Below are 26,152 nucleotides of genomic sequence, written 5' to 3' on the forward strand. Positions count from 1 at the left end.
AGCCGACCCTGGAGGTCCAGGGCAGCCTCCTGCATCATGAGCTGTGCCTGCAGCAGAGCTGCCAACCTCAGGGGAGGCTGGGGGACAGCTGGGAGCAGGACGTGTCTCAGCCAGCCAAATTTAATCCTCCTACGTTAGCAAGGCTTAAAATAGGCTCCCTGCAGCATCGATGAGGGTGGTGGAGTTGGCCTACTCCAGCCCTCCCAAGTATTTTGGGGAAGCAGGGATGGCTGTATTGCAGACAAGCACAGCTGGGAGAAACTGCACTTCACTGCTAGGGCATCCTTTGCTGAAGCCATCCAGGGAATTAAAGACACCTCGCAGCACCTTCGCCCCTCCAACCTCCCACCAACGCGGGCTCCTCCTCTCAGGGTGCCATCTCCTCCCTTGCCGTTCCTCCGCACCCTCTCTCGCTGTCTCCCATGGTCGAAGGGCTCCCACCCTGGCTTATTTTTTCCTGCACCTCATTGAAAAGATCCCTTTAGGTCAAGCCCAGCTCACAGTTCAGTCTCAGTCCACCCTCCATCAGCTGCTGTCCCCAGGAGATGCTGTCCTGAGACGTGTTTGCCCATGTCATGACCCCGATCATGGCATTTCAGCAGCTCTTGGGGGTATCTGCCCCAGGGGACTGGCTCCTCCATAGGCAGGAAGCCATGCAGGTGGCTTGAAGCAAGGCAGATGTGGTGACATGCTCGAGGAGCCGAGCTGGCAGCTCTGAAGACATGAAGGTATTACCAAGTGGTCATCTTGTAGTGGGACTGTCTCCATGTCCCAAGTGTGCTGGATGTCTTCTCAGTGCTGGATGTCTTCTCAACACAAAATGCCTCCAGGCCATTGCGGGGCCAGCTCCAGCTTTTGACCACCATCCCATGACTTTCCTGGGCTTCTGGCTTTGCTTCCAAAGCAGCCAGAGGGGTGTTCCTTGGAAAGAGCTGAGTTCTTGTGGTCAACAGCAAGCTGGCTGTGCTCCCTCACCAGAGCTTCTGTCCCCTTGGGAATGGGTATCGGCACCCACAGGGCAGGGGAGGAGTCTGCCGTTGGCCATCACCCTCAATCAGAGAAACGCGTGGTGCTGGACAGGAGGGAAAGGATGGACAGGTGGATTTCGATGTACAGAACAGATCCAGATTAGCAGCATGCCCCCCCTCCCTGGACCATACACGTACCATCCGAGCATGTACCTGATGGTCTGGAAGAGATCTCCCACTGCCACACTGCAGAGCTGGAGCTCTGGGGCCCCCCCCCCCCCCCGCCCCCCCTCCCGAGCCGGAGGGTCCATCAGGAGTGAGGATCCCAGCCCAGAAGGTCTGACAACGCTGGAGTGGGAGCCAGTTCCTTGGGCAGGTCCCAGCACCTCCCTGGGCAGGCCAGGATGGATGGTGGCTCCTGCCTGCCCCTCGCCCCCCAGGACCTCACCCTGGGCTGGGGGGGTGCTGGGGCTTAGTCTGTATGTTTGCAGCTCCTGGGGACCAAGCTTCGGTGGGGTTCGTGGGCTACTGGGAGAGTCCTGCTCCTAGTCCGTCAGCAGTGCCTGTGGTCACCGGTGGAGCTCGGTCGCTGGAGCTGGGTCCAGCCCCTCGGGCTCTGCCCTCCTCATGCCCAGCTCCCTGCCTGGACGCTGGCTCTCTATCTCCTCCTGGGCCAGAGGCAGGGGCTCCCTGCGGGCTCTGCCCTCCCTGCCTTGCCCCCCTTCTGCCTTCCCACGGTGCCCGGAGCCCGGGGATTTCAAGAAGCCGTTTTCCCATTTCTCCTTCCTCCGTGCAGCCTCTCTGTGGGCCTACGCACCAGCTGGGCCCCCCACCATGTTACTCCCACTGCCCCTGCTGTGCTCCTGCCTGCACAGCCTGCGTGGCTGCCTGCCGCCTTCCTGCCTTCACCTGCCGGGGCCGAGCCATTCTCGGGAAGGCAGCGAGCACAGAAGAGGCAGGAAAAGCCCCATCTCCCTCTTTGATCTGGCAAGGCTCCAGAGCTGGTCTCCACCAGCCTGGTGCAGCCCCCCGTGAGCTGCCCCCCCTCCCAATGACCCACCTGTGAACCTTGCAGGGCCATCGCTGCTGTGGGCATCCCCTCCGGGACATCCCCTTCTCTGCTGAACCCCCTGCCCTGGGCTTTTCCTTGGCTCTTTGCAGGAGCAAACCTTCCTGAGGAAGGGGTGCAGGGGCAGATCCTCCCGTTCTCCTGAGCTTTGCTGGGCCACCCCATCTGAGCAGCAAGCCGGGACCATCACAGGGATGTTTCCCTGCTGGTGCACACCCCAGTGTTTGCCACTTTGCAAGGCTTTGCTTTTTCCCGCACGTCCCCAAAAGAGGCTTCTAGACCATTAAACTCGTTACCAAACCAATTGTGCCCACTCACATGTGCATCCGTCCCTGCCGGGATGCCACGGTCTTGTGGCAGCAGCAGAGAAGATGTGCCTACATTGCTCTGCCTGCCCGGTGTCTCCAGTGTCACTGCATGGACACGGCTGGCTCTAAAAGAAAGCAAAAAAACCCAATAAAAGCCCCTGATTGTGCGTGTATGCATGGGGAGGAAGGATTTTATTACTGAGAAGTGGCAGCGCGTCCATTGTTTGAGCTGGCAGGGATGGTTAGCAGGCAGCCAGGCTGAGCACCACGCCAAGGGGTGGCAGATCTGCTCCTCACCAACTGCACAACCTCGGTGGTGTCTGTTCATCCATCCCTCCCCCAGCCCCCTGCCCCAGCCCCAAGGGGCTCACGTGGCCATTGCTCACGGATCTGAAGGCCATTATCAGGCGATGAGGCAGGAAAAGGAGTCTGCAGGAGCTAGAAGAAGTTGGTGAGGAAAGCCAAGGGATGTAGGAGCTCCCTGGACCATGGAGAAAATGGAAAGGCCAAGGGTTTCTCCCTAGCAGCAATAAAGAAGAGGTGACGGGGGGCATTAGCACATTGCTAAGAAGAACCCGTGATGGTGGATGTTCACATTTGTGTTCAGAAACCCCACTGGGACAGGACAGTCGCTATCCCACAATGATGACAAAACGTGCCCACAGGCACCACGAGGACTTTGTCTGGCGTGGGTACCAACAGTGGCCACTCAGCTGCATGTGGGGAGAGCTTGGGATGCTCAGAGGCACCTTGAAATCCATTGAATGCTGATGGCACAGGAAAAAAAAAAAAAAGAGCATTTTGCTGGTATTTTAAAGGAGCATGTGGGACACCCTCATTTGTGACCTTGCTAAATGCAAAATCGGAGGGTGCCTGGGGCCCTGTTCCCTGAGGAGAAGGAGGGCTGCGTAGTGTATGCCGGTCCAAATACACAAACTAGGTCTCGTCCGATCCCAAGGAAATTATGTTCTGTCGGAGCCGATGCGAGGGCTGGTAGCAGGAAGACTGTTGCCAGGACGGGCTTCCGCAAGACTTCCTCTCTCATGGCCTTTCGTTAGAGAATTAGAACGTAACGAGACGAATGCAGCGGAGAGGAAACGAACGCCAGGGGAACCGCTGCTGGGGGCATTTTGGGGGCTCTGCCCTGGCCCCATTTGCTCTCGTTAGGGAGGTGGAAGGAAACAGGCAGATTCTGGCAGGGGACTCACAGCTTGGGGAAAGCATGACAGCACGGATGCCCGGAGCAGCCCCGCGACCCGAGGGGGTGCCTAGCCAAGGGGACAGCCAAGCCTCATCGGGGGGGGGTGGGGGGGTGGGGTGTCTGAGCTGCAAGTCTGGTGGTGGGGAAAGTGGGTGATCATGGAGCTGGGGGTGCAGTGGGAGCAGGAACACTCGGGCTTGTGGTCTCCATGCCAGCATGATGGAGCGTTGACCAAGGAGGTGATAGGCTTGGCACAGGGCATCGGGCAAGTGCCACTGGCTGTACCTGCATGGGGCCATCTCCAGCCTCAGTGCAGGCAGGGACCCAGCACCCATCCCACCCTGGGCACCCGCAGAAGTGGTGGGGCTGAGACGCAGGGAGGATGGGTTGGAGCCTGTGGGGGTTGCTCGGAGCCCCCTGCCCAGCCCCAGAGCCACCCTCCCACCCTGGCTGGCTGCAGGATGTTGCTCTATCCAACCCCCCCCGGGACAGCCTGGCCTTTCCCCTTCTGGGCTCCAGCCTGGATGCGGCCCCAGCTGCACGCCAGCTCCAGCTCCAGCTCCAGCGTGCTGGCAACTGGCTGGCGAAAAGGCTGGAGTAGCCCCAGCAACTCTCCCTGGGGGGATGTCTGGCCCCGCTGCCCGCCTTGTCCCGGGATCGGGGAGGCTGAACCCCCCCATGACACTCCTCCAGCCCCATCCCCATTGCTCCAAGCCCTGCTGGTCTTTCCAAGCTGAGTGAGGGGAAGTGCCTGCTCTCCGAACCTGGCTCTGCATGTGTCCCCCCGGGGCAGGGGCAGGACGGGCGGCAGGGATGCCGCTTTCAGTCCTTTGCTATTTTTAATTGCTCTTTCCCAGAAAGGCTGGTGTAGGCTTCGAAAGCCGCTTCCAGCTGGGAGTTTGGAAAGCTGGTTCCAGTTAGGCGCCCAGCACTCACCATGCTCCGAGATGTTATTTTTAGAAGGGCTGAAGGCGATGGCCCCGCTCCCCGGGCTGTCGCTCAGCTCCGGCCACGGCTGACAGTAGCCAGCACCTCGCTGGACCCTCGGATGAGGATTTTATGACTGCCTTTTTTCTGGTGCTTTTTTGGCAAGGGGGACTTTCATCTCCCTGCGTCAAGCTGTGCAGCCAGGAAGACCAAAGCCGGAGGATGTGAGCAGTGGTCATCCCTGAAGGGCCGGGCCGTGGACCAATGTCTTCTGGTTTTAATTAAAAACCATCCGCTGGCAAAGTTTGAAGGCGTGAGCGGTGCCTGGGCTAGGACAGGACCGGCAGGGAATGGCTCCGGGGGAGTGACCGGCACCGGGGCTGCCCACAGAGCTGCCAGGACCCCCTGCCCCATGCCGTGGTCCTGCCCCACACCAGGGCTCTGCCCTCACCCCTTCCTTTGCTCCCCCCCTGCCTCGTTCCCTCTCTCCAGGGACCCCCGGAGCCACTGCCCTGCCATCCCCTGGTCACCCCATTGATGGCTGTGTCCCCCCCCACCTCACTGAGGTGCCTGGGGTGCCCAGCGCGGGGGGCAGAGGGCTGACCGTGCCCCTTGACCGCCCATCCGCAGAGCACCCTGAGGGACCACCCGCTTTCAGCCCCCTGCCATGGTCCCCAGCCCTTTGCCATGGGCCCTGTGCCCCCACTGTGACCCCCATCCCTCTCCGTAGGGCTCATCCCATCATTGTGACCCCTCCCACGAAGCTCATCCTGTCACCGTGACCCCCAAATCTCTTCTGTGGGGCTCCCATTGATGTGACCCCCAAATCTCTTCCACAAGGCTCATCCCGTCACCGCGACCCCTCAACCCTCCTCTGTGGGGCTCACCCCTCTGCCACAACCCCCATCCCTCCTCCATGGGGCTCACCCCCCCACCCACCCCCCCCCCCCAGAGCCACGCTCACTTCACCCTGGCAGAGATTTTTATCCTCGCAGCATAAACCCCCCCCCCCCCAGAGACCGGCTCAGCGTCTCCTCGTTATAGCCGCCTCTAATCAGCTATATTATCTTCGCCCCCATTATTCACGCTCTCGCTGCTGTCGGCCCTCCCAGCCCCTCTGCCCCTGGTGCTGCCCGGGCTTGGGGGCTCATCCCACCTCCCTCCGCCTCCACAGCAGCCTCCTCCATCCTTCCTCCAGCCTGACCGTCCCCCCCGGCCAGCACCCGGCACCCCAGCTCGCCGAGCCACAGCCAGCCGGCTTTGCCGATGTTTCGACTTCAGCCTCCCCCTAGGATTCCTAAATCTGATAACAGGGGGGGGGGGGCTGCTTTCAAAGGAGCAGGGCTGACCTTTGCCGCTGCAATGAGAGCTGCATGGAGGAAAAAAATTGGCTGCGGCGAGAGAGAGGGAGCGAGCGAGCTGCTGTGGTTTTACAATCCCTAAATAACGCCGGGAGCTGAGCTGTAAACACATGGCGGTATTGCCTGAGCGTGTCCGTGCCCCACCACCCCCACCACCCCCCCCCCAGCTTGAAACCCGGCTTGGAAAATACTACGACCTTAAGGGGAAAAAAAGAAAAGAAAACAGCTTTCTCACAAAAAAAAAAAAAAAAGAAATCTCCTGAATTATTTAGCAAACGGTTCCAATACGACGGATAATTCTGCCGGCAGACGCCGGCTGCCGGAGCCTGGCGTTGGGAGATGGCTATCAGCAAGGGCCGGCGCGGCGGGTGCTGGTGGTGGGAGCCAGCCGGGGCACCCACCGGTGCCGCAGCAGTTAGGGGCAGAGCGGGGGTCCCTGCCTGGTTTTCACCCGGGCTGCTGGGTTTTTCACATCCCCTCCTGCTGCCGGCCGTCGGGGCGGAGGACGGAGCCACCCCAGCCAGGAGAAGGGGAGATGTTCACAGCACAGCCTCTCTCCTCCGCTCGCCCCCCCTGCGATGCGCAGACCCAGAGAGGAAAATGCCAGCGGGGAGAGCTGCTGGGGGGTCCAGCCGCGCTTCTCCATCACCTGCACAGAGTCACAGCCCGAACGCTCCCTCCTCCAGCAGCCCCAGCCCGAAAGGTCACGTCTCCCTGGCCAAAGCCCCACCGCTGGCTCCCCTGCAGCGTCCCGGCAGCCAGGGAGGGCTGCCAGCCACCCCTGTCCCTCTCACCTGTTTCTTCCCAATTTTTTTTTTTTTCGGAAGCAACTAACACTTTTCTTTGAAGAGCAACAGATGAGCGAGACCCTCCCAGTGCCTTTTATGATGTTAAATTTATTGCCTCACTTCGCAATTGCCTTTTTAATGATGAACATTCCCGCAGCTTTAATGCGTCTCGAGTGTTGGCATTAAAAAAAGAAGCTTGGGGGACACGTTGTCTCCGGTCTTCTGGAGGAGAATGAACTCCAGCCCATTTCCTGGTCACTGCAAAAAGTTTTGCCAAATAGATAATGTGTTTTATAATTTTGTGTCGGCATGGTGCTCTGTTTGGTAAGGGAGGCCCTCTGCTGGCATTGGGCTGGCTGGGGAGCCTGGCCCCGAGAGCCGGCTGGGGAACCACCAAGGAGACACCAAGCCTGGAGACACACTCCAGCAAGTGGTGCCTGGAGAGCCGAGCCTGAAGACCCACCTCCTGCAAGCTGTGCCAGGAGAGTCAAGCCTGGAGAGCCACCTCCAGCAAGCCGTGCCTGCAGAGCCAAGCCTGGAGAGTCATACCCTGGGGGGTCAAGCTTGGAGAGCCATGTCCAGCATGCCATGTCCAAGGAACCAAGCCTGGAGAGGTCGCAGAGGTGAGCACAGGGAACTGAGCCCAAGGAAGGGAACCTGGGAAATTGAGTCTGGAGAACCGAGCTCAGAGAGCCGAGTCTGGGCAGCCGTGGTCAGAGACCTGGAAAGCCATGCCTGGCTAGACCAGCCCAGACAGCCAAATCTGGAATCCTATGCCTGAGCAGACAAGCCGGTCTCCAGTCCTGTTTCATCCAAAGTCCATCCCTGCTACCCGAGTTGGCCACCGGTGTGGCTAGCAGCTGTGCTCCGTGCTGTGCAACGCCCATGGGAGCATCCCAGCCTTCGGCACTGCCCCAGGGCTGGGGAAAGGCCCCGTGCGTCTGCCCCGGGGCAAGGGCTGGGGAGATGGCACAGGGACAGCCAGGGTGCTTCGCCATGGGGTGGGCTGGAGCCGGGATGGCTCCCACCTTGTCCTAGATGAGGCTGGTGGCCATTCCCCCTGCACAGGGCACAGAGCCATGGGGTGATGGCCCCTGCACCAGGAGCCCCCGCAGTCCTGCTCACCTCCCTGGGAGGGCATCAGGTCCCTGGCTGGGGAACCAGCTCCCTGCCAGAGGACAAGGACAGGCCCAGGGCCAGCGATGGGCAGCACTGGCCAGCCACAGCGTGGGGCCAGCCGTGCACACCCACACCTGGGGACTTCGACTGAGGACATGTACTTTTGTCAGCAGATGCCTCTTTTTTTTTTTTTTTAACCGTGCCTGAAATTTGGCCTGGGTTATCAGGGAGATATTAAATTGCTGTTGGAAGCAACACCAGTGGGGCGGAAAAGCCGTGATGTGCTCTTACCTCTTCCCACAAGGTCGAGCCAGGCAGCCCCGGGGGACAACGCGCTTGCCGCGTCCTTCCTGTAACGAGGATCACATGTCAGAGCCGAACGAAGCCTTGAGAAAATTAAACCCGTGAGCTCACCACCTCTTTGAGCGCAGGCGCCAGCTGTCCCTGTGGTCCTCAAGCCTGGCCAGTGTCAGGCGGGATGCCCGCCTCCCCGGGGGATGGCAGCAGTCCCTGCCGGTGTGCCAGCAGCTGGTGCAGGATGGAGGAGCTTTGAACCCCAGCGTACATCACTGGGGCATGATGAAGGACTTTCCCATGGGAAGAAGCTGTCACCCTGGCAGGACGTGGCTGGCAAAGTCCCCTGAAGGCCTTCAGCCAGATCTCCTCCTGGGACCCAAGTTCTTGGTTGGGCAAAGGGACAGACAGATGGGTTTGACCCCAGTGGGACAGAGACATGGGCAGCTGCTTCGTGTCCTTGCCAGAGCTGTTCCCTACACTTGGGGATGGCCAGGCACATGGGTTGGGTTTCTTCCAGGGCAAGGTGAGTCCTGCTGCATCCTTCCTCTCTGACATGGGATGGATGGTGGACAGAGTCAGCAAGAGATATGCAACACTGTCCCCAGCAGAGCCCGGGGGGGGGGGGGGTGTGTCACTTGGAGAGTTCCCAGGGACCCCCAGCAAGGACCCCAAGCAGCCCACAACTCTTGGTGATCTCGGACTGGCACCACAAGCAACGCTGGCTGGGGAAGCCAAGAGGGGCTGAGCCCGCAAGAGTGGGAACTGGGGACAGCCGGGCGTCAGCCGAGCTGGCGAGAGGACCAAGAGAGGACCGTCCGTGGGCCATGGCTGGAAAAAGCCCCAGGTCCAAGGTGGACGAGTTCCCAGGACACCCTCTGCTCTCCCAGCTTTGCTCACGCTGTCCAGCTCTGGGGGAGCAGAAATGCAGCGCAGCCCCCGTTCACCCTGCAGCCACGAGCTTCTTCGTCACCCTCTTCCTCCTCTCACCAGCCAAGCTCTGCCCCTTGGCTCTGCCCCATCCCAGTGGACCGGGAAGCACCAGGGCTGGTGTTTCCCTGAGCATCCCCATGGGGAACAGGGCTGCAGTGCACCCACTGGCACAGCCCTGAGGACACAGCCAGCCCCCAGCGCATCCCACCCCAGCTTCACCGGTGGCCAGGGACCTGGCAGGCAGTGCACACCCACACCCCTCCCCAAACCTCCTCTCCCTGCCTCCACAGGGGCCCACAGCAGCCACCTTCAAGCCCTACTCAGGGTCTTGGGGGCCACATCCAGCCCCTTGGGTACCCTGCCTGGGTAGGGGCTCAGCTCAGAAGCAGGCGGCTGAGGGGTGGCAGCAGGCAGGAGGCAGGCAGGGATGCTCTGGCATGGCTGGGGAATGCCCTTTGGCCAGGAGCGGCCAGGCTTTTTTTCCAGTTCTGACCAGGGGAAAAAAAAAAAACAAACCAAACCAAGCCCCATAATAAGCTGGCTGTAGCGAAGCGGCGAGGAGGCGGCAGATAAGAGGCTGGAGCCCGCGCTGAGGCCTCACGGAGATGAAAGGCGATTGCGAGCAAGCCTCCCCATCCCCTGTGGACAAAAGAGCTCCTAAAATATTAACGAGGCCCCGTGCCGCCGGGTCCCCCGGCCCCCAACGCCGGCAGGAGCAGGCAGTACCCGCACTGCCGGTTGGGGGATCCCTGGGGGGACAGAGGCACAGTGGGGAGCAGTGCAGGATGCTCATTAATTACCTTCCGTGCTCGGTGCTGGCAAACGTGCCCCCCACTTCCCTCGCCACCCCAGGGAGCCACGGCTGCTCCGACCCTGGCAGGGGAATGCTGCCTTCCCACCGGCTTGACGTTTAAAGAGCACGTAGCAGGGGGCTATGCTGGGGAAGGTGGCCCCCCTCGCTGCCATTTTGGCACCTTTGGGTACGGCCTCGTCCTCCCAACCCACTTCAGGGTCAGCTCAGGGGAAAGCTGGGGCAGCTCACTGAGGTGTTTGCACACCAGCTCCATGGGGGGGAAAGAAGGGGGAGAGGGTGCTTGGTTCATTGTTATTTGTGTCTGCATGTGGTTCATGCAGACCCCAGCCTGGGGACACGGTCCCTGGAGTGGGGGAGTGGGCTGTGCTATGGGAACAGCTCAGCCCTGAGTGCCACCCACCCGGTCGGTGCCCACCCTGCACCCGGCACATCCGTGCTGCTCCCGGGGCTGCGTGCTCCTCCTGCCCGGTTCCCAGGGACCCTGCTGCGCCGTTCAGCCCACGGACCCTGCCCCACCGGCTGTGTCGTCTGCTCCAGTGGCTGAGCACACCACAGTCCGCACTGGTCCCCATCCTCAGAGCCCACCTGTGGGCAACACAGCCGAGCCACGCGCCTGGCTCTGTCCCCAGGCGCTGAGCCTGCTGCCCCTCATCCCCAGCCCTGGCTTTGTATCTCCTGCTTGGTGGTGATGGATGCTCATGGGGTGCCATGATCCCAGCAGCCAGACCCGGCACCCTGGGGACTCGAGGTGACCGATGACCCGGTAGCACAACCATCCCCACGGCCGACCCATCCCCTCCTGACTCGGTGGCCCAGCTCGGGCAGAGCAAAGGCCTTTTGGCAAAGGATGTCAGATTTCTTCCCGCAGGGAAGGGGGATGTTTCTGCTGCTCCGAATCTGCCGCTGGGTGCTGGAAGGGAGGAGGAGCGAGATAATAACAGCTCCCGTCGCTGGGTCCGGAAGCGGGTCCACACACAGCCGTCAGATTGGGGGATTTGCATAGCACAGATGGCAGCCCAGGAATTTCAAAGCATCCCCCGTGCAGCAGCAGCTGAATGGCTCGGCGGCCCCGTGCAGCTGCCGGAGGCGAGCTGAGCTGCCCTGGCGTCCAGGGCCAGGCTGCCGAGAGGAGAACGCACTGCATGGCCTGGCACGGCATGTCCCCGCTGCACCCCAGGACCACTGCCCATGGTCCAGGGTGGGCAGCAGGCAGCCATGGGGGGTAGCAATGGGGTCATGGCAGCAGAGGGGGGAACACTGGGGCTCCGACACCCACCAGCAAGGAGCTGCACGGAAGGGCTCCCGCAAGGACTGGAGGGCATGACATGTGAGAGACGGCGGGAGCTAAATTTACACCGCCGCGAAGCAAGCTGCCTCCAAGGAGACGTGATCACAGGCTATAAATACCTGCAAGGAAACAACGGGGACAGAGGCGGTGAATTATTCACAGGCACAAGATGGCAGGACACGGAGCAAGCCAGGCTAGGGAGAGGGGAGCCAGCACTATGGGGGCACCCTAAACCAGAGCCCAGCCGTGGGGCACAGGGCATCAGGAGGGGGTCCCACGTGCCAGGAGCCTTAGCAGAGGTGCGAGGGCCCCGGGAGGACATGCCACCCTGGCTGCGCCCCAGCCTGGCACTGCGGTGCCCCGAGGTGCCTCCTGCCAGTGGCGGTTGCAGCAGATGGCCGGCACGGGTCTGCCTGTGCCACGTCCTCAGCACCAGGCTGCCAGGACGGCTGCTGGAGGGAGAGGGGTGGCTGGGCTGGAGGTGCTCCTGCCAGACAGGGGGTGATGGGCAGGTCCAGCACCTCCCATCCTGGCCTTGGCTCTGCAAGAGAGGACTGCAATAAGGTGATGTCCCACGTCCCCTGCGCTGGGGGCACCCCACGGGCTCCTCTGTATCGCTCAGCGGTTTTCCCAGGAGCTGCTGAGCAGTGGCCGGTTTCCCCCGCCATCACAGCCGCAGGACAAGTGCTCTGCATCGCCAGGAGACACTCGTCGGGGCGGGGGGGCGGGATTTGGGGCGCTGCAGCTTGCTTTTTATAATAATAATTTAAAAAATAAATAATAATAATAAAACTAATAATAACAGCAGGTTCCTAAATAAAAGGGGTTTCTGTGCCCGCCCCGCTGCCAGCCTGGGGCTGCAGGGAGGAGATGGGGGGGACCCCGCGCCCCTGCGGCGGGGTAGGGGGGAGCCGGCCGCGGCCGCAGCAGGGTCCGGGGTCCGTCGGCCGGCAGCGCTGCCTTCCCCGGGCCTCCGCCGCCTTCCCCCGGCCTCTGCTGCCATCCCCTGGCAGCGCGGCAGAGCGCTGGCTCCGCTCCCCGCCCGGGGACAGCCCGGTCCCCGCCGCCGGGAGGGTCCCGCTGCCCAGCCCTGCCCGGCTGCCGGGAGGAGGAGGACGGGGGCCCGGGGGCCACCCCCTTACCGGCGGTATATTTCCTATTTTTGGCCCTGTTGGGGGAGTTATTTTCTATTTGCAGCTGGGTTTTTTTCACCCACACAGAGCAATGCAGTGGGCTCACCAGTGGCGTGGTCAATCCCCAGCTGGGGCACCCCGCTGTCCCCCAGCCCTCTTCCCCTCACCACCCCCCGGCTCGCAGCATCCTTGGGAGTCCCCTCGTGCCCAGCTTCCCCGGCCGCTGGAAAGCCCAAACCTGGCCTGACAAATCACACCCAAGTGATACACATCCCCCCAGGGGGGTCAAGCTTCTTCCCCCCACATCACCCCAGCCCGCCCCTCCCCACATCCCTGCTTCCCCAGCTGCGGAGCCGCAGGGGGAACTTTTGCACCACGACCCCCTGGCACTCGAGGGGTCACTTGCAGCCTCCCCCAGCCCCTTGGTGAAAGTGTGACAGCCGCTCAGCGTGCCACATGCCTGCAGCATCACCGGCCTCCCCACTGCAGGCAGCTGCCTGGGAACAGATGCCCCAGCATCCCTCCCTTTCTGCTGGGCAAAGCCACAGGCAGGAAGGACACGACACTCCTGCCTGGCCAGGGGCCGAGGGAGCTGCGAGCTCAGGGCCAGCATGAGGCAGGGGCTTGTGAACCCCAGCTCGGCAAGAGGCAGCACCGGCTCTGCCTCAGCCCCCCCAGCCCTTGCAGGTTGTGGGGAAGGAAATCCTTCTCTGTCCTTCCTGGGGAAGCCCTCAGGCTTCCGGTGGTACCCAGAGACAGGCAGCCTCGGGGCAGGAAGGATGGTTTCTCTTTAGAAGGAGTTTCTGGTTGGTTTTCTTCCCGTGTGTGAAGGCTCAGTCTGGGCCATTTCACTTCAGGGCAGATTTGACTTGGACTCCAAGAAAGGGGCATGAATTCAGCAGCTCCCTTGAACCTACACTGAGAGGTTCAAGGACTCCTGGTCTCATCACCAACTCCAGCTCCTCTCCCAGCAAACAAATTGCAAGAGTTATAGGTGTAAGCTGAAAGGCAGAGCTGGGGGGGGGGGGGGGGAACGTCCAAACAAACAACAAAACCCCACCACAACAAAACTCCCAAACCTAGAAACACCAAGCAGTTTTTACAGCAGTTGTACAAGCAGATTCTCCCTCAGTGGCTGGACAGCCCCAAGAAGCTTCCAGGTCCGTGTCCGTCCCCCCGTTCCCCCCCACCCCAGTCCTATACCAACCTACACAAGGAAAATGGTCCCACAGCTCTTGCTGTGGCCGCCCTTCCGCAAGTGAAGCAGAAGGACCCTCCGCAGCATCAGCCCAAGCCTTGCTGAGCCGTGGTGGTGAGGCAAGGGCCAGGCTGCCCCATCGGCAGGCTGGATCGCCCCGGGGCCAGGCCCCTTTCCCATGCTGCCACGAGTGTCCCCGCAGCGCAGTCGAAGCAGATATTCGGCACACGCGCCTTCCTAGGATGGACTCAGGAGCAGCATCCAGGCAGAGACAGGAATTTCACCCTCAGTGCCCAGCTCAGAGCTGGTCTTCAAGCACACAGCAAAAGCAAAGTGTCTCCTTCCCACACCTTCCCCCTGCCCACCTTGCACCCAGAGCGGCTCCGTCAGCTACAACCAGAGCGACGGCCTCAGGTTTGCATTTGCCACTTGGCCAGCCCAGAGCGTTGCTGTTACCCAGCCAAGGGCTTGGCCAAGAGGACGTCTGTGCTCAGACGCTGCGGACGCAGCCAAGGGCTTGGGTAAGGGCTGGGACGTATACAGCATGGCAGAAAGTCAAGTTTGCTAGGAGAAAAAGAGAAAAAGAAACAGCAATAGAAAGGACAAGTGGGGCTGAGCGGCCTGAAGGAATTTCGTGCAGTTTGTGGGAAGGCAATGCAACTCACCCCGGTGGGGCTGGAGCACATTGCTACTGCGTGAAAGGAACCAGTCAAAGCAGGAGAGGTTCAAGTCCCACAGTGAAGGCCCTTTGGCTTTGCACTAACAGCTCCCTGAGACATGTCCTGTGTCATCTCCACGCAGGGCACACGTCCTTAGCATGGGGCTCAAGGCGCTCCCAGGTCTGCCACATCCGCTCCTCGATGGGGCTGAGTTGGGGCTGCATCAATTCCCAGACACCCAGCCAGGACCACCGCTCCTCTGGAGGAGGCATCAGCATGGGGAGGTTGTACAAAGAAGCCTCTGGACAAGGAGTAGGGTTTTCCCAGTGGGTGCCTTAGAGAGGCCAACACATCATTTGTGAGTTGAGTTACTTGGCCAAGGCAAGATTTGACTTGAGGAAAAATTGTAGCATTTAAATACAGAGCATCTATGCTTACCTGTTGTACGTCATCTCAGACCGCAGCATTTGAACAGTTACACCACAACGAACCCAATAAAATCCACTTGGCAAAGGCTTATCCTCCCGTGAGGCATCCAGTGTGGATTTGGAGAAGTTCCTACAGCTTTCTCATCAGCATTTTCCAAGAAGGGATTGCAAGTTGAAACACCAAGTACTTTATGTTGGTATTTAGGGTTACAACAGGAAAAAAACCTCACACGGAGCTTTACACAAGTGATAAATCCACCAGGGTCAATCCCAGTCACTAACTCAGCAAGATCAACATGCTGACATGCTGCTGACAGCTCGCCAGGGACCGAGGTGCCACGTCCGGGCTGTGCACGCAGCCTTTATCTCTGCAGCCGAGTTGCCACTTACGCCTGCTTAGTTACAGCAAACAGCCCGGGTACGTCCAGGAGCAGGCTGTCACAACACCATCCTGCATCGCCCCCCTCGTGCATCTTCAACCGTTCTGCTCAATTCCATTTGTTTTCCTGAAAATCTGGGCTGTTATCCTGCAAGGTGTCAGCCAAGGGGGTATTAAAAAAAAAAAAAAAAGGGGGTGCAAATCAGGAAAGCCATGCACAGAACCAACAGGAGGATGTGGGACTGGACATTTCAGAGCACCTTTCCTCCAGCTGAGCAGGAGGCAGGTCCACATAAGGAAGCCATGCAACAGCCAAGGCTCAGCGATAAGGTACAACGATGTTTTTCTTGAAGCTCTGGTGACACCAAGTCACTCATCTGCTCGACACAACTCACAACAGGACCGCTAAATTTCCTGGGGCTGCTCCCAAGCATGGAGTGAGGGACGTGCATGACGCCCCGCAGAAATGCAGAATTACCGAGTCCCATGTTGAACTGGCAGTGCACAGACCCCACAAACAGTGTGACTGCATCAATTCACAAAGCTCTAGGTCAAGATTAAATAAAAAAAAAAATAAGTCACGCTCCCAAGCTATACGAGAGTTTTATTAAAACTTGCTAAAAGCCCAAGAGCAGACACAAGGCAGAGAAATCAAATCTCCCAAGAACCACAACTGCTGGGGGTGCCTCAGCAAGTGAGCAAAGAGAGACATAAAACACTAGTTTTGTTTGAGGAAAAGGGGTCAGAAACCTCTGCAATGGTAACTCCAGGTTCCCCTTTGCTCCATCAGACCAAGAAATTAATCTCCCCCCCTCCCCCAGAACACTACCATGGGCACTTCTCCCCATCTTGCCGCCAGCTGCGGTGGCCCAAGGTCAGCTTGTTCCTTTCCCCCCACCCAACACCTCCTCCACCGCTGAGAGCGGGGAGCAAGACGCTGCAGCCGGGCTGTCTCCAGAGCCACTCCGGCAGCCAGGGCTGGGCGAGGGCAGGACCACGCAGTTTCAGCCAGACACAGGGACCACGCACACGGGCAAGAGGGAAATTAGAGGTACGGTGTTTGTGGCTTCAGGACACCTATCTCCTCATATCAGAGGAACTTGGAAAACACACTTGGATGAAGAGCTTATGCCCCCCAGCAGCCCATGCTGGGACCACAGGGAAAGCCCTGCAGCATGACAGCACAGCGTGCCCACGGCCAGACCGCTGGCACCACGGCTTCGCACCCTGACACCTTCCCTCCTTCTGCGAGCTCGTCCAAGTTTAAGACTTTGGCCTCTAATGTGGTCCTGGTTACTCTGCTTCATACTCTCTTCCAAAATTTTGCTTTCAGGGGTAATTCCCCAGCAACTCTGATGTGGTGCTTTACATGTTGATTGTGCAACGAAAGTCTGCGAGTACACAGGTCCACAGGTCCCCCCGGTCTGTTGGGCCCTCTTATCAGTACCAACTTATGAAGGGTGCCACACAACTCAGTATTTAAAAAAAAACAAATCCCCCAAAAAAATCAAACCAAAACAAACAAAAAACCCCCATCCCCAAACTAGGTTGTCCTCTGGTAGGGGAGAGGACATCAAAGACCAGCAAGAAAAAAGCCCTACAAAATCTTCAGTCTTTGCAGACTGGAAACTCACTCTTGTCAAGACCAAAAAGGCGGTGAAGCAAAGCAGGCTCTCGGCTGAGGGCAGGGGCACCATGGCACAGACTGCCCTCCACCACACTTTGGAAGCTGCTCCGTGTTTACCTTCAGTTAAGAAAAAAACATTTTTCTATCACAGGCATCACACACCAAAGAGTTTTCTAGGGCAGAAGTTTATCAGCAGTTCTGTCGTAATACCATCTCTAACCAGTGATGCCGTTCCAAGTCACCCAAGGTCCCTCTATCCGACTGTTCCTGACTGACACCTGCGAGAAGCCGTGCTTCCCCCAAACCCTGCAATTGTCACCAGTTCCACTGAACTACTTTGCACTGACAAGATCAAATACAAACCGTGAGAGATGACACAAACCTAAGGACGGAGAGGACACGTTCACAGAAGTCTATTCAAGATAACTAAAGAGGTTGCAGAACCCACACTCCCCCTTGGGAAGCTCTTCAGATGCAGATCAAGCACCACAGCTGCCCATCCTGTTCCTGTCTTCTCACACAGGCCTTTTATTTTGGTCATTGTTGGAGAAAGAACAGGGTCTAGCTGGACTTCCAGTGCCAATACACTATTTCTCTTACGTAGGAAGGCAGCGCAGAGCCCGAGAACTAACACTAGTGGTTGCAGCGACCATCAAACATGAGTTCCCAGCTTATCCAAAACAGCAAGTTGCATCTACACCCTGTGACTTGGTCTTTCAACACAATCCTTTGCAATTCCACCCTGAATCTGCTCTGTGGGCTCAGTGGACCCAGCTACTACCTACAAGAAGCTCCAGACCAGCAAGAGCTTCCATCAGTGGAAGCTGAACAACTTTTCTCCGTAGATGGAGCCAGAAAGAAATGTATACAGCCAAGCAACTGGCAGAGATACACTCACTGATAAATCTCACACCACGCAACTTGGAGATTTATCCATTATAAGAGTATTCATTACAAATACATTTGTTCATGAAAGGCCAAGAATTGTAAATACATCTGATCCCAACTCACTCCAAGATGCTTTGACCCAACTATACGACAATAAAAAGGAAATATTCTCACACAGGGCAGGAAAGGTGGGGGGGATGCTGAGAAGCAGAAACACAACAATAAAACAAAACCTGTAGATGCCAAATTGGAGGAAGAGTAAGTCACAAGTTGCAGGAACCCCTGACCAGTCCAGATGGTTCTGGTTTCCTCCAACACCACACGTGCCTTGAGTTCTTGCACCAAGCTGATCCCAGCCATGGAACTAACAGCAAGCTCACCAAATCAAGGACATAGGCGTTGGCAGCAGCTTGCTATGAAATCAAAGCACCAACAAGCTTGATACTCCATCACAGCTTTGCACAAGGAAAAGGACAGCACTGGGCTTGGTGAGAACACATGCGTTTTGTACATCAAGAAGTAGGCAGAAGACCACCAAGGTTACTCGGCCTTGCCCAAAGTACTGTCCACGTTCAGAGACGAGAGCAGGCCAAGCTCCACGGGAAGTTAAAAAAACCACGGTGAAGGTGACTGGAGACACCTGAGCAGAGGACAGTGCAGAACTGGGTCATCGGGGAGAAGGGAGAGAGAGGCCACAAAAGGAAAGAAAAAACGAGCCAAAAAAAAAATTTATGGGTGAAAGGCACAGGTAAAGCAAAAAAGCAATCAAGGCACAGTAAATTTAAGGGATTATTTAATGGTGATCAAATTGCAACACGTTACAACAGTACAAGTGGCATTAGCACAGATGTAGTCACACACTTCCAGGCGAGGGCAGGGAGCAGCGGCTGCAGGAATCCCGCCCAGCGCCTCCAACTGCTGCTACTCACACAGGGCTGGTCTCCACGCATCCACAAAGCTGGACAGCGGGTTGTTCCCTGTTTTTAACCCTTCCCAGGTGCCCTCAACACACCACCTGTCCCTGTCCATTCCCTGTAGGAAACAGCTTCTGCCAAACCCCAAACAACTGATTTCCAACTTTGATCACAGACTTGGTCTAAGTCTACACAAGGAGCCAAGAAATGGAAGGAAACAGTAACTGGGGGGACAAAACACTTTTCTACTGTCTGTAGGAGACAGAGGTAGGCTGTCATAACACTGAAGGGATGAGAGCAGAACTGCTCCAAGGTTATTTACAGAGGACAGCCTTCCTTCCATTCAGATATACCATGGCATTTTTATTCTTGTGGGACTTGGCTTCCAAGCTGTGCCTAGGCAAGTAGGGACACCTGGAGCCTAAGCCCAAGGGCTCCTCCACCCAGCATGGGAGTGCTGAGCACATTCTGAGATGTTTTGTTATCCCAGTTCTTTAGAGCAAGGTGATATATGGGGAAGTTTTAACTTGCTTTGAGCAGTAGCTTTCTTCTGCACCTCCCACACGCCCAGGTCTTCTGCCACGCTCTCCCCAGCAGGAGCTGCTCGGGGAACAAGGAAACCTGTCCTTAACTGAGCAGACACTTCCAGTGTCCTTCCTTCAGGCTTCTCATCATCTTCTGTGCATCGGAACTGGGACCAAGAACAGCTCTAGAGCCGTTTTGCTGCTGTGAAGAGCAAGATGATGATGAAGACTGTGAAAAAATGCAGCCAGGCATTTGTCAGTGGCTGCAGCTGCCAACAGTGAGGAAAGCCACTGCCTTCAGTGGCAAGTGACAGGTCAGTTTGCTTTACTGAGCACACTAGGGACAGAGGATCACATCCAACTTAGTCCCGCTGTTTTTTCTACATCATTCAATGTGTACAGACTGAAAAGACAGGTCTGTAGATGCTTCAGTACATAGCATACTTGAAAGCACTGGTACAGCAAGGTAGTAACGCAAAAAAAAAGGCCACCAAAAAGTACCACTCTTGCATTGCCAAAAAGCTCTTAAAGAAATGTAGCAGCATGTACTACTGAGGGACAAGCTGAGTATTTCAAGCACAGTGATCAGCTCCCCAGCACTGCCCAGACTCAGCTCCATCTCAGTCCATCGATCCACGGATGCTGGACTCTAACCCACCGTGACGGTTAAGGCAACTTGCAGCTCCTGCACAAGTGGTACTCAGCACTGAGCTACGAAAGTTTCTGAAATATATGGGATCATGTTCTCTCGTATGCAAGCACAGCACACAAGCAACCCCTGAAAACTCAAGTCACAGGCAATGCACACCGCAGCAGGTATATGCTCTGTCAAATAACACCAGCTGTGATGGAGGCAGCGGTCCCACAAGTTACACGTAGTACAGCTCATTGAACTCGGAGTTATTGTCTTCTGGTTCACCCTGTTGCGGTGGATAGGCTCAGATGAAAGCAAGCAATGCATCCAGTCATGGTGTTTCAGCTTTACAGCATTGTGAGAGCTGGAGGAATCCAAGCAGGCCAGCATTTTATTTATTAAAACACATTTGCTTAGCACACAATAGGAAAAAAGGGAAATTGCATGTACAGTCTACATCCATAGAAGTCCCAGAGCAAAGAAAGCCATGCAAAGTGAAGTAGTCAACTTAAAATACTAAATCAGGTAAGAAAATTGGACAAGGACTGAAAAAGTTCATGACGTGAGAAGTTCAGAGTTCCTAGAAAGGCAACAACCAGAGCCCCTGGCTTCTTGTGCTGTTTTACATTAGAACTACGCAATGCACTGTCTCAAGAGCAAGATTCTAGTCCCAAAAAAGGCTAAGCTGGATCAGGTTTTAAGTTAAATCCTAGAAAGAAGGCTCATTTATCTAGCTCACAGTACAACCTCCAACAACAAATGCTCAGCCAACATGAGGGGGAGCATACGTACTCCCTACTTTAGGATTACCACCTTCACTTTTACTGTACCACAGCCTCTATCATGCCACCAGCAAGGAAGCCTGAACCATTCAAACACTTCATTGCAAGTATGAGACAACCACCCAGACGCAGGCGGATGCGTTAAAACAGCTTCAGCTGAGATGCTCTTACAACATTCAGGACCCTTTCAATTCCTGTACGGCTGTATTTCTTTCTTGCCACCTAGCATATGTGACTTCTGCCCCACCAGAAAGGAAAATCATCATCACCATCCTCCTCCTCAACTGCTACACTTGTTACTGCTCCCTTCTCTTTCTCTCCTGTACAGGCCTCCAAGCTCCTCCCGTAACTGTCAAAATGTCAAAACCCAGCCAAATCTGCTACAAAAATCCTTCTTGGGTGGCTCACTTGTAAAGCACGCAGGGGGAACCCCAAAAAAGAGCTTGCTGCAGGTTTGCCACCACTACAACCCACCCTCCCTGTACATCTCAGAAGTACCTGGTGACCCACTGCGGGAACACGGACAGCTCCACATTCCCTCCCTTGGTCGCAGCAGGTCCAGCAGGAGCATTAGCCTGCATGTTAGGCTAGTTTAGGAAAAGGCAAGGCCAGGCACAGTTAAAGGCTAACGCAAAACCAGACACGCCAGTGGCAGCTACCTTACTCTCTTGTCTCAACAACTCAACTTGTTCCCACCCAGCGCCACACTTCAGCCACAGGCCACATGCTGATTTCTGAACCAGTAAAGACACCAACACCCTGTGGCGTAACACAAGTGCCAAGAGTTTCAGATGACGCAACAGCAGGTCCCTATTCCTGCGCACCACCTTTCTCCCCCTCCACAGTAACTGTCACCCCTTTATTGTCACTCAAGTCAACAGACACGGCTGCATGCTCCATTTCTTTTCCAGGGAAGCTCTGCTCCATTGCTTCAGACCCACTTCATCCCCACAGCAGTGTCACATGGCCAGAGCGGCATCCCTGTGCCTGCCGAGATGCACACGCATCCCGGGTTCATCTACACCTGCCAGAGGACTCCAAGAAACACTGCCAACACTTACATCCAGTGCTGCAGACACGAGGACATTGAGAGATGAGACAAGTGGAACAGATTTAGACCAAAAGCAGTGGACATTTATTCCTTGTTTGTGCAAGAGTGTAAAGATGCATTTGAAAATGGATGGGACAGACCCCTGTGGCTGGAGAGCTGGAGGCTACAGCCTCTCCTTCATAGTTGATGGCTTTGTTTACAATTCTAAGAGGAGATAAACTTGCAGACTCACCTATTTCACACCAACGATGCTGGCAAATACACTTGTATACAAAGAAAAATTCAAACTACATTTTTCACTAGATTCAAGTGAAGACTTTGTTCAAAAAAAAAAAGACACATACAAGTACAATTTAAAACTGTATGAACATTTGCAAATGTTTAGTGCAAAGTAATTATGTAAAAGCTACATTTTATGAAAGTTTGTGCTGATGTGTTTGGTAGGGTTTTTTTTTTTTTCTTTTTTACCCTTTTACATCCATTATTTTAGTTACATAAGGTTTCACTTACCTACAGTACATACGCATTGTGTTAGGTCCCATGCAAGTGGGAATAATACCATTAGGCTTTGTAAAATGTCGCTCAGATTCTCATTTAGTAAACTGCTTATTTGGTTTAACAGTCAAGTTCCTGGCACACTACACATCCTGATTTCATGTAAGTGCTTAAGCTTATGTTTGTCTGGTTCAGGTGCACAGCCTCGTGTGATGCAAACACAACTGCTTCATGACCTCCAAATGCAACCATTCGTGAATGCAAAAATTTGAGAAATCCACCATTAGTTTTAGCCTGTAACAAACTGCTCTTAAAATTAAAAGCCTAGTCACACAAAGTTATATGTAATGACTGTAGTAATCAGTTTATTACACAGATTAATCATTCTTGAACGTACAAGCTCCAGGGGAGCAGTTGGGTCTTTAAATATACACAAGTTTTCTGTCAAATGGATTTTCACCCTTACATCCAGAAAGACCTAAGCAGTTAAAAAAACTTAAGAAAAATAAGAGCTATTAGCTATGTATTAACTGAGAAACCACATACAAACCAAAAAAAGTATGAAGGAGGGGATAGAGTTGAAACAAATCAACATCACTTGATGCACTAATAGCTCCAATCCATTTAAATGTTGACCGGTTAAACTTAGACCTTAAACACAGGATGTGGGTACAGTTTATCTCATTGGTCATAACATTTACCTAAGGTGTAGGTCCTTCAGAATAAAATGAATACAGAAACAGCTTCAAGTTCTTCACCTTGCTTTTCATAACTGTTATGAGTTTAAAAGGATTCCACTTAAAATCCTTCATGGATCAGCAACACTGTCCCTAGAAATACAAGATCTACCGTAACTCTCCCAGTCACATTTTATTACCCAATTTAAATCAACAAGGAATGCTTTTAGGCTCACAAAGTTATGACTGAAGAACCAGCTTTTCACACACACACTTCTTTGCTAGGAGTCAATGTTGGTACGGGGAAATACAGTATTTCTATTTTGTTGTTCCAAGTATGTACAACACGCAGCACTGCTGTATCAGGTAAACATGTGCACAGGGGAAGATGAGGCGTGGGCTCATAGAAAGCAGTCAAATGGAAATCAAAAGGACTTTCTCTTTCAGAGTTCCCCTATCTTTATTTGTAGAGGTTATCCAATAATTTCTTTAATTACATCGCATACTTCTGAGTCCATTCCCGAGCTATTCTGTTGTACCTGTATGTATAAAAAGAGGATTTACTTAACATAACATCCAAACAGCAGTCTAGTCTACACATGGCATGAACTTAAATTGGCTCCAGTAGTATCAAGCATTTATAAAATTAAAGAGCAAATTGAAACATTAGGCAAACAGGAGAAGCAGGAAAGGCCACAGTACTTCTTGGAAAAGAAATAACTAGTCATATTTACAACAGGAATATCAGATCTTTGCGATTCAAGCCACAAAATAGAGCTAGCGCAGCTCTGACGGGAAGAAGTTTCAGGGAAGTCTTTACCTGCGCCTCCCTCAGCCTCCAAAACTGCTGCATCCCTAGGAAAACTATTACTGCAGGTTTTAATTTTGGCATTCTGGAAAAAAATAGATTCACATTTCCCCTTCCACTCCATTCTTCTTCTTTTTCCCTTAGAAAGTTAAGCCTAGTACCTGGTATCTACTAGGCTGCCCAACCCTGACAGGCTTGTCTTAAGCTAGACATTGCATTTGGCCATTTCAATGACTATCAGGACACAAAGATTTGTCCAACAATTTTTTTTATTCTAAAGGCACAATATGCTCAATTTCCCAAACCACCTGTATCTTTTGCACCCGAATACCCTTTTACAGGCAGAACCACTGCTAGAAGCAGCTCAGGATACTTATGTAAAACAAAGCAGTCACTGTGATTTACAGTACTGCTAAGAGCTGTGCTGCTGACAATGGAAGGCAAGTTGTTCTTGTTTTACAGAATTTATAGAAAAACTGTAAAGACACTTAGAGCAAGAAGTTTCCTAGTTGTGTACACTGACTAGGTTCTTGTGCTGGAATTTAGTCTGTAGACAACATTCTTTAGCTTAAAGAATCTGACGTCCACTCATGAAAGCAAAAGCATTTGCTCCTTCACTGTTCTGAGACTACTCGAGAAGCGAGTCCAGTGATGTGTAAGCACAAAATTTATTTCCCTATTTTTGGAAAAAAAATAGGAAAGTCCTGCATACATTAAGTGCAGTCAGTCACTGTTAGCTGCATCTCAAAATACATACTGCTACTCTTGCGGCCCTCAAATAACAGGATGCATGAACTTCTCTAACACTGCTTCTCAAGTATGCAGTAGACAAGCAAGTTTGTGGATCATTTTCCCTTCCTTCCTATCTTGTTCTCATCAGATGACCATGTAGCTTCAGAAATTAACACTACTGATCAGAAGGGAACAGCAAGATAGGAAAGCATTTACAACTGTCATTAAGCTGTTGCTTTTAAATAAAGCAATTTAAATATTCTCATTAGTGCTAGAGCTCTCGCCATTCTTGCTGTTTACTTCTTCGAAGCTTGCAGTCCTCTCACCACACCTCTACACCACTTGTTCTTCCCTTGTGTTATCAAATGAAGATGAAACAGGGTATTTTTGTTATTTTTTTGCTTGTATGACTCCAGCACTAACAGCTAGCATGGAAATAATCCTCCCACTAGAGTAACTTGTTCTCCCTCTGCTGGTCATGTAGAGGTAAAGCAGGCAGTGACAGCTCTTACAAGCAGGTCACATCCAAATCAGGAGTTCCATCACTTCATGTTTTCATTAAATCAAGAAAACCTATAATTAACAGCTACAACACTAATGAAAGACCATTGTGTGGAACAAAAACTGCAGTAACAAACCCGCAGAAGCACAAGGCCTCTACATACTTCACTTTTACTGGCACATATACCTTTTTCCTACAGCAAGGTAGTGCTGTTAGATAGCTGTACTCCTGATGCCAGCGGGAAGAAAAAGTCATCTCTAAAAAGACCACAGTTAAGATGAAACAGGCAAGTCAAAGTTCATGCTCTTTTCCAAGAAGCAGGTTCTTTCAGGTCCCCTTTACTGCTCAAGTGTGGATTCTGCTCTGCCAAGAGTGTTACATTTTTTTTAACTTCCATACTCACTTTTCTCTATCTGTTTTGTAGATCCGTGCAATCTCAGGCACTAAAGGATCATCTGGATTGGGATCACACAACAGAGAACAGATGGACAAAAGTACTAGGGAGAGAAAAAGAGATACTGAATTAGAGTTTAAGTGCAGATGAATACACCTGTAGAAGTCAGTCCGCCCACTTTCTTCCCCTCTAGCTGTATTAACATCATTTTTTAAAATGCCAAGGAGCAGTAATCCCACATATTTCACCAAGTTACTTTAAACAGAAATCGTTACCATTTAACTATGCAACTCTGCATGACCACAAGTTTTTAAATATCACCACCACAACTGGGAACCTCCTGGAACAAAAGTAACAGCCTTAAATCACAAGGCTGAAGTGTTATTTCTTAAAGTGAACCTGAAAGCCTTCTCAGAAAGCATGACTGCTTTTGCACTTGAAATTCAACTTTTCCCTAAACCAAACCACCTAATTGCTCATTATTTGCAGAAGCACTAAAAGTCAAACACCAGACAGATCCACCTGAGATGGAGGAAGCATGAGCTGCTCTAAGATACTTAAGAACTATTTTAAAAAAAAATCTAGTCTTGCAGAGAATTAAGAAGCTTTATCCAATTATTTTCTGAGCATAAGGTAGGTTGAGTTGGATTAACAGCAGAATAGTATTCAAAATGAATCAAGAAAGCACAGCTTACTGCACTCATACCAGCCACAAAGCCCTGAACTTTAGTTTCAGTATAAATAAATACTGAATATATCCCAGAAGCCACATCCCACTCATGATGCTACTCAGTGTAGCATCAGCCTTCATCCATATAAGGAGTCAGGAGGCTGCCTGCAAAGCTACAAATAGCACGTGCACATTCCTATGTTCACACTAAAGTAGGAGAGATGAGAAGGTGGTAAGTTATAAGCAAAGATTACTGGGACAACACTACACGAGGCATGTCAGGGACATCTTGCCTCCCCTAAGAAATGCCAAACATCCCTTTGTATTGCTTTTCTTTCACTGCCACACCATATGTCCCTTCACCAGTAGTAGCAGAGTTGTCACATCACATCCTCCAAGCACGTTAGAGATGGCAGCAGTTACAAGTCTGAAGGCACTAAACACAAATCTGCTTAAACTTCCATCAGTTGCTACTGTGCTGTGGAGCAGGAGGCAGAGCCACCGTGCTGAAAGACATCAGCTAAAGAATAACAGAGAACAACATGCATTCCACTACTTTGCTTGGGGGAGGGCAGGGGCGGTGGTTG

At 53.8% G+C, this 26,152-nt stretch overlaps 2 protein-coding genes across 5 annotated transcripts in view; one reads left to right on the top strand and one right to left on the bottom strand.

Annotated features, from left to right (window-relative positions):
* The window catches only part of IK (IK cytokine), a 143,764-nt gene that overhangs the window by 20,181 nt on the left and 97,431 nt on the right, over nucleotides 1-26,152 (top strand). The window lies entirely within an intron of this gene.
* UBE2D2 (ubiquitin conjugating enzyme E2 D2) overlaps nucleotides 21,349-26,152 on the bottom strand; it is a 30,557-nt gene continuing 25,753 nt past the window's right edge. For all 4 annotated transcript variants that reach the window (XM_075766157.1, XM_075766158.1, XM_075766159.1 and 1 more), the window contains 2 exons: nucleotides 24,905-24,998; nucleotides 21,349-22,998 (listed from right to left, as the gene is read on the bottom strand). In XM_075766157.1, coding sequence (XP_075622272.1) covers nucleotides 22,953-22,998; nucleotides 24,905-24,998 — 140 coding nt within the window. In that variant the 3' untranslated portion in view covers nucleotides 21,349-22,952. The remainder of the gene's footprint in view (nucleotides 22,999-24,904; nucleotides 24,999-26,152) is intronic.

The sequence above is a fragment of the Balearica regulorum genome, chromosome 14 (genome assembly GCF_011004875.1).
Source record: "Balearica regulorum gibbericeps isolate bBalReg1 chromosome 14, bBalReg1.pri, whole genome shotgun sequence".
Lineage (NCBI taxonomy): Eukaryota > Metazoa > Chordata > Aves > Gruiformes > Gruidae > Balearica > Balearica regulorum.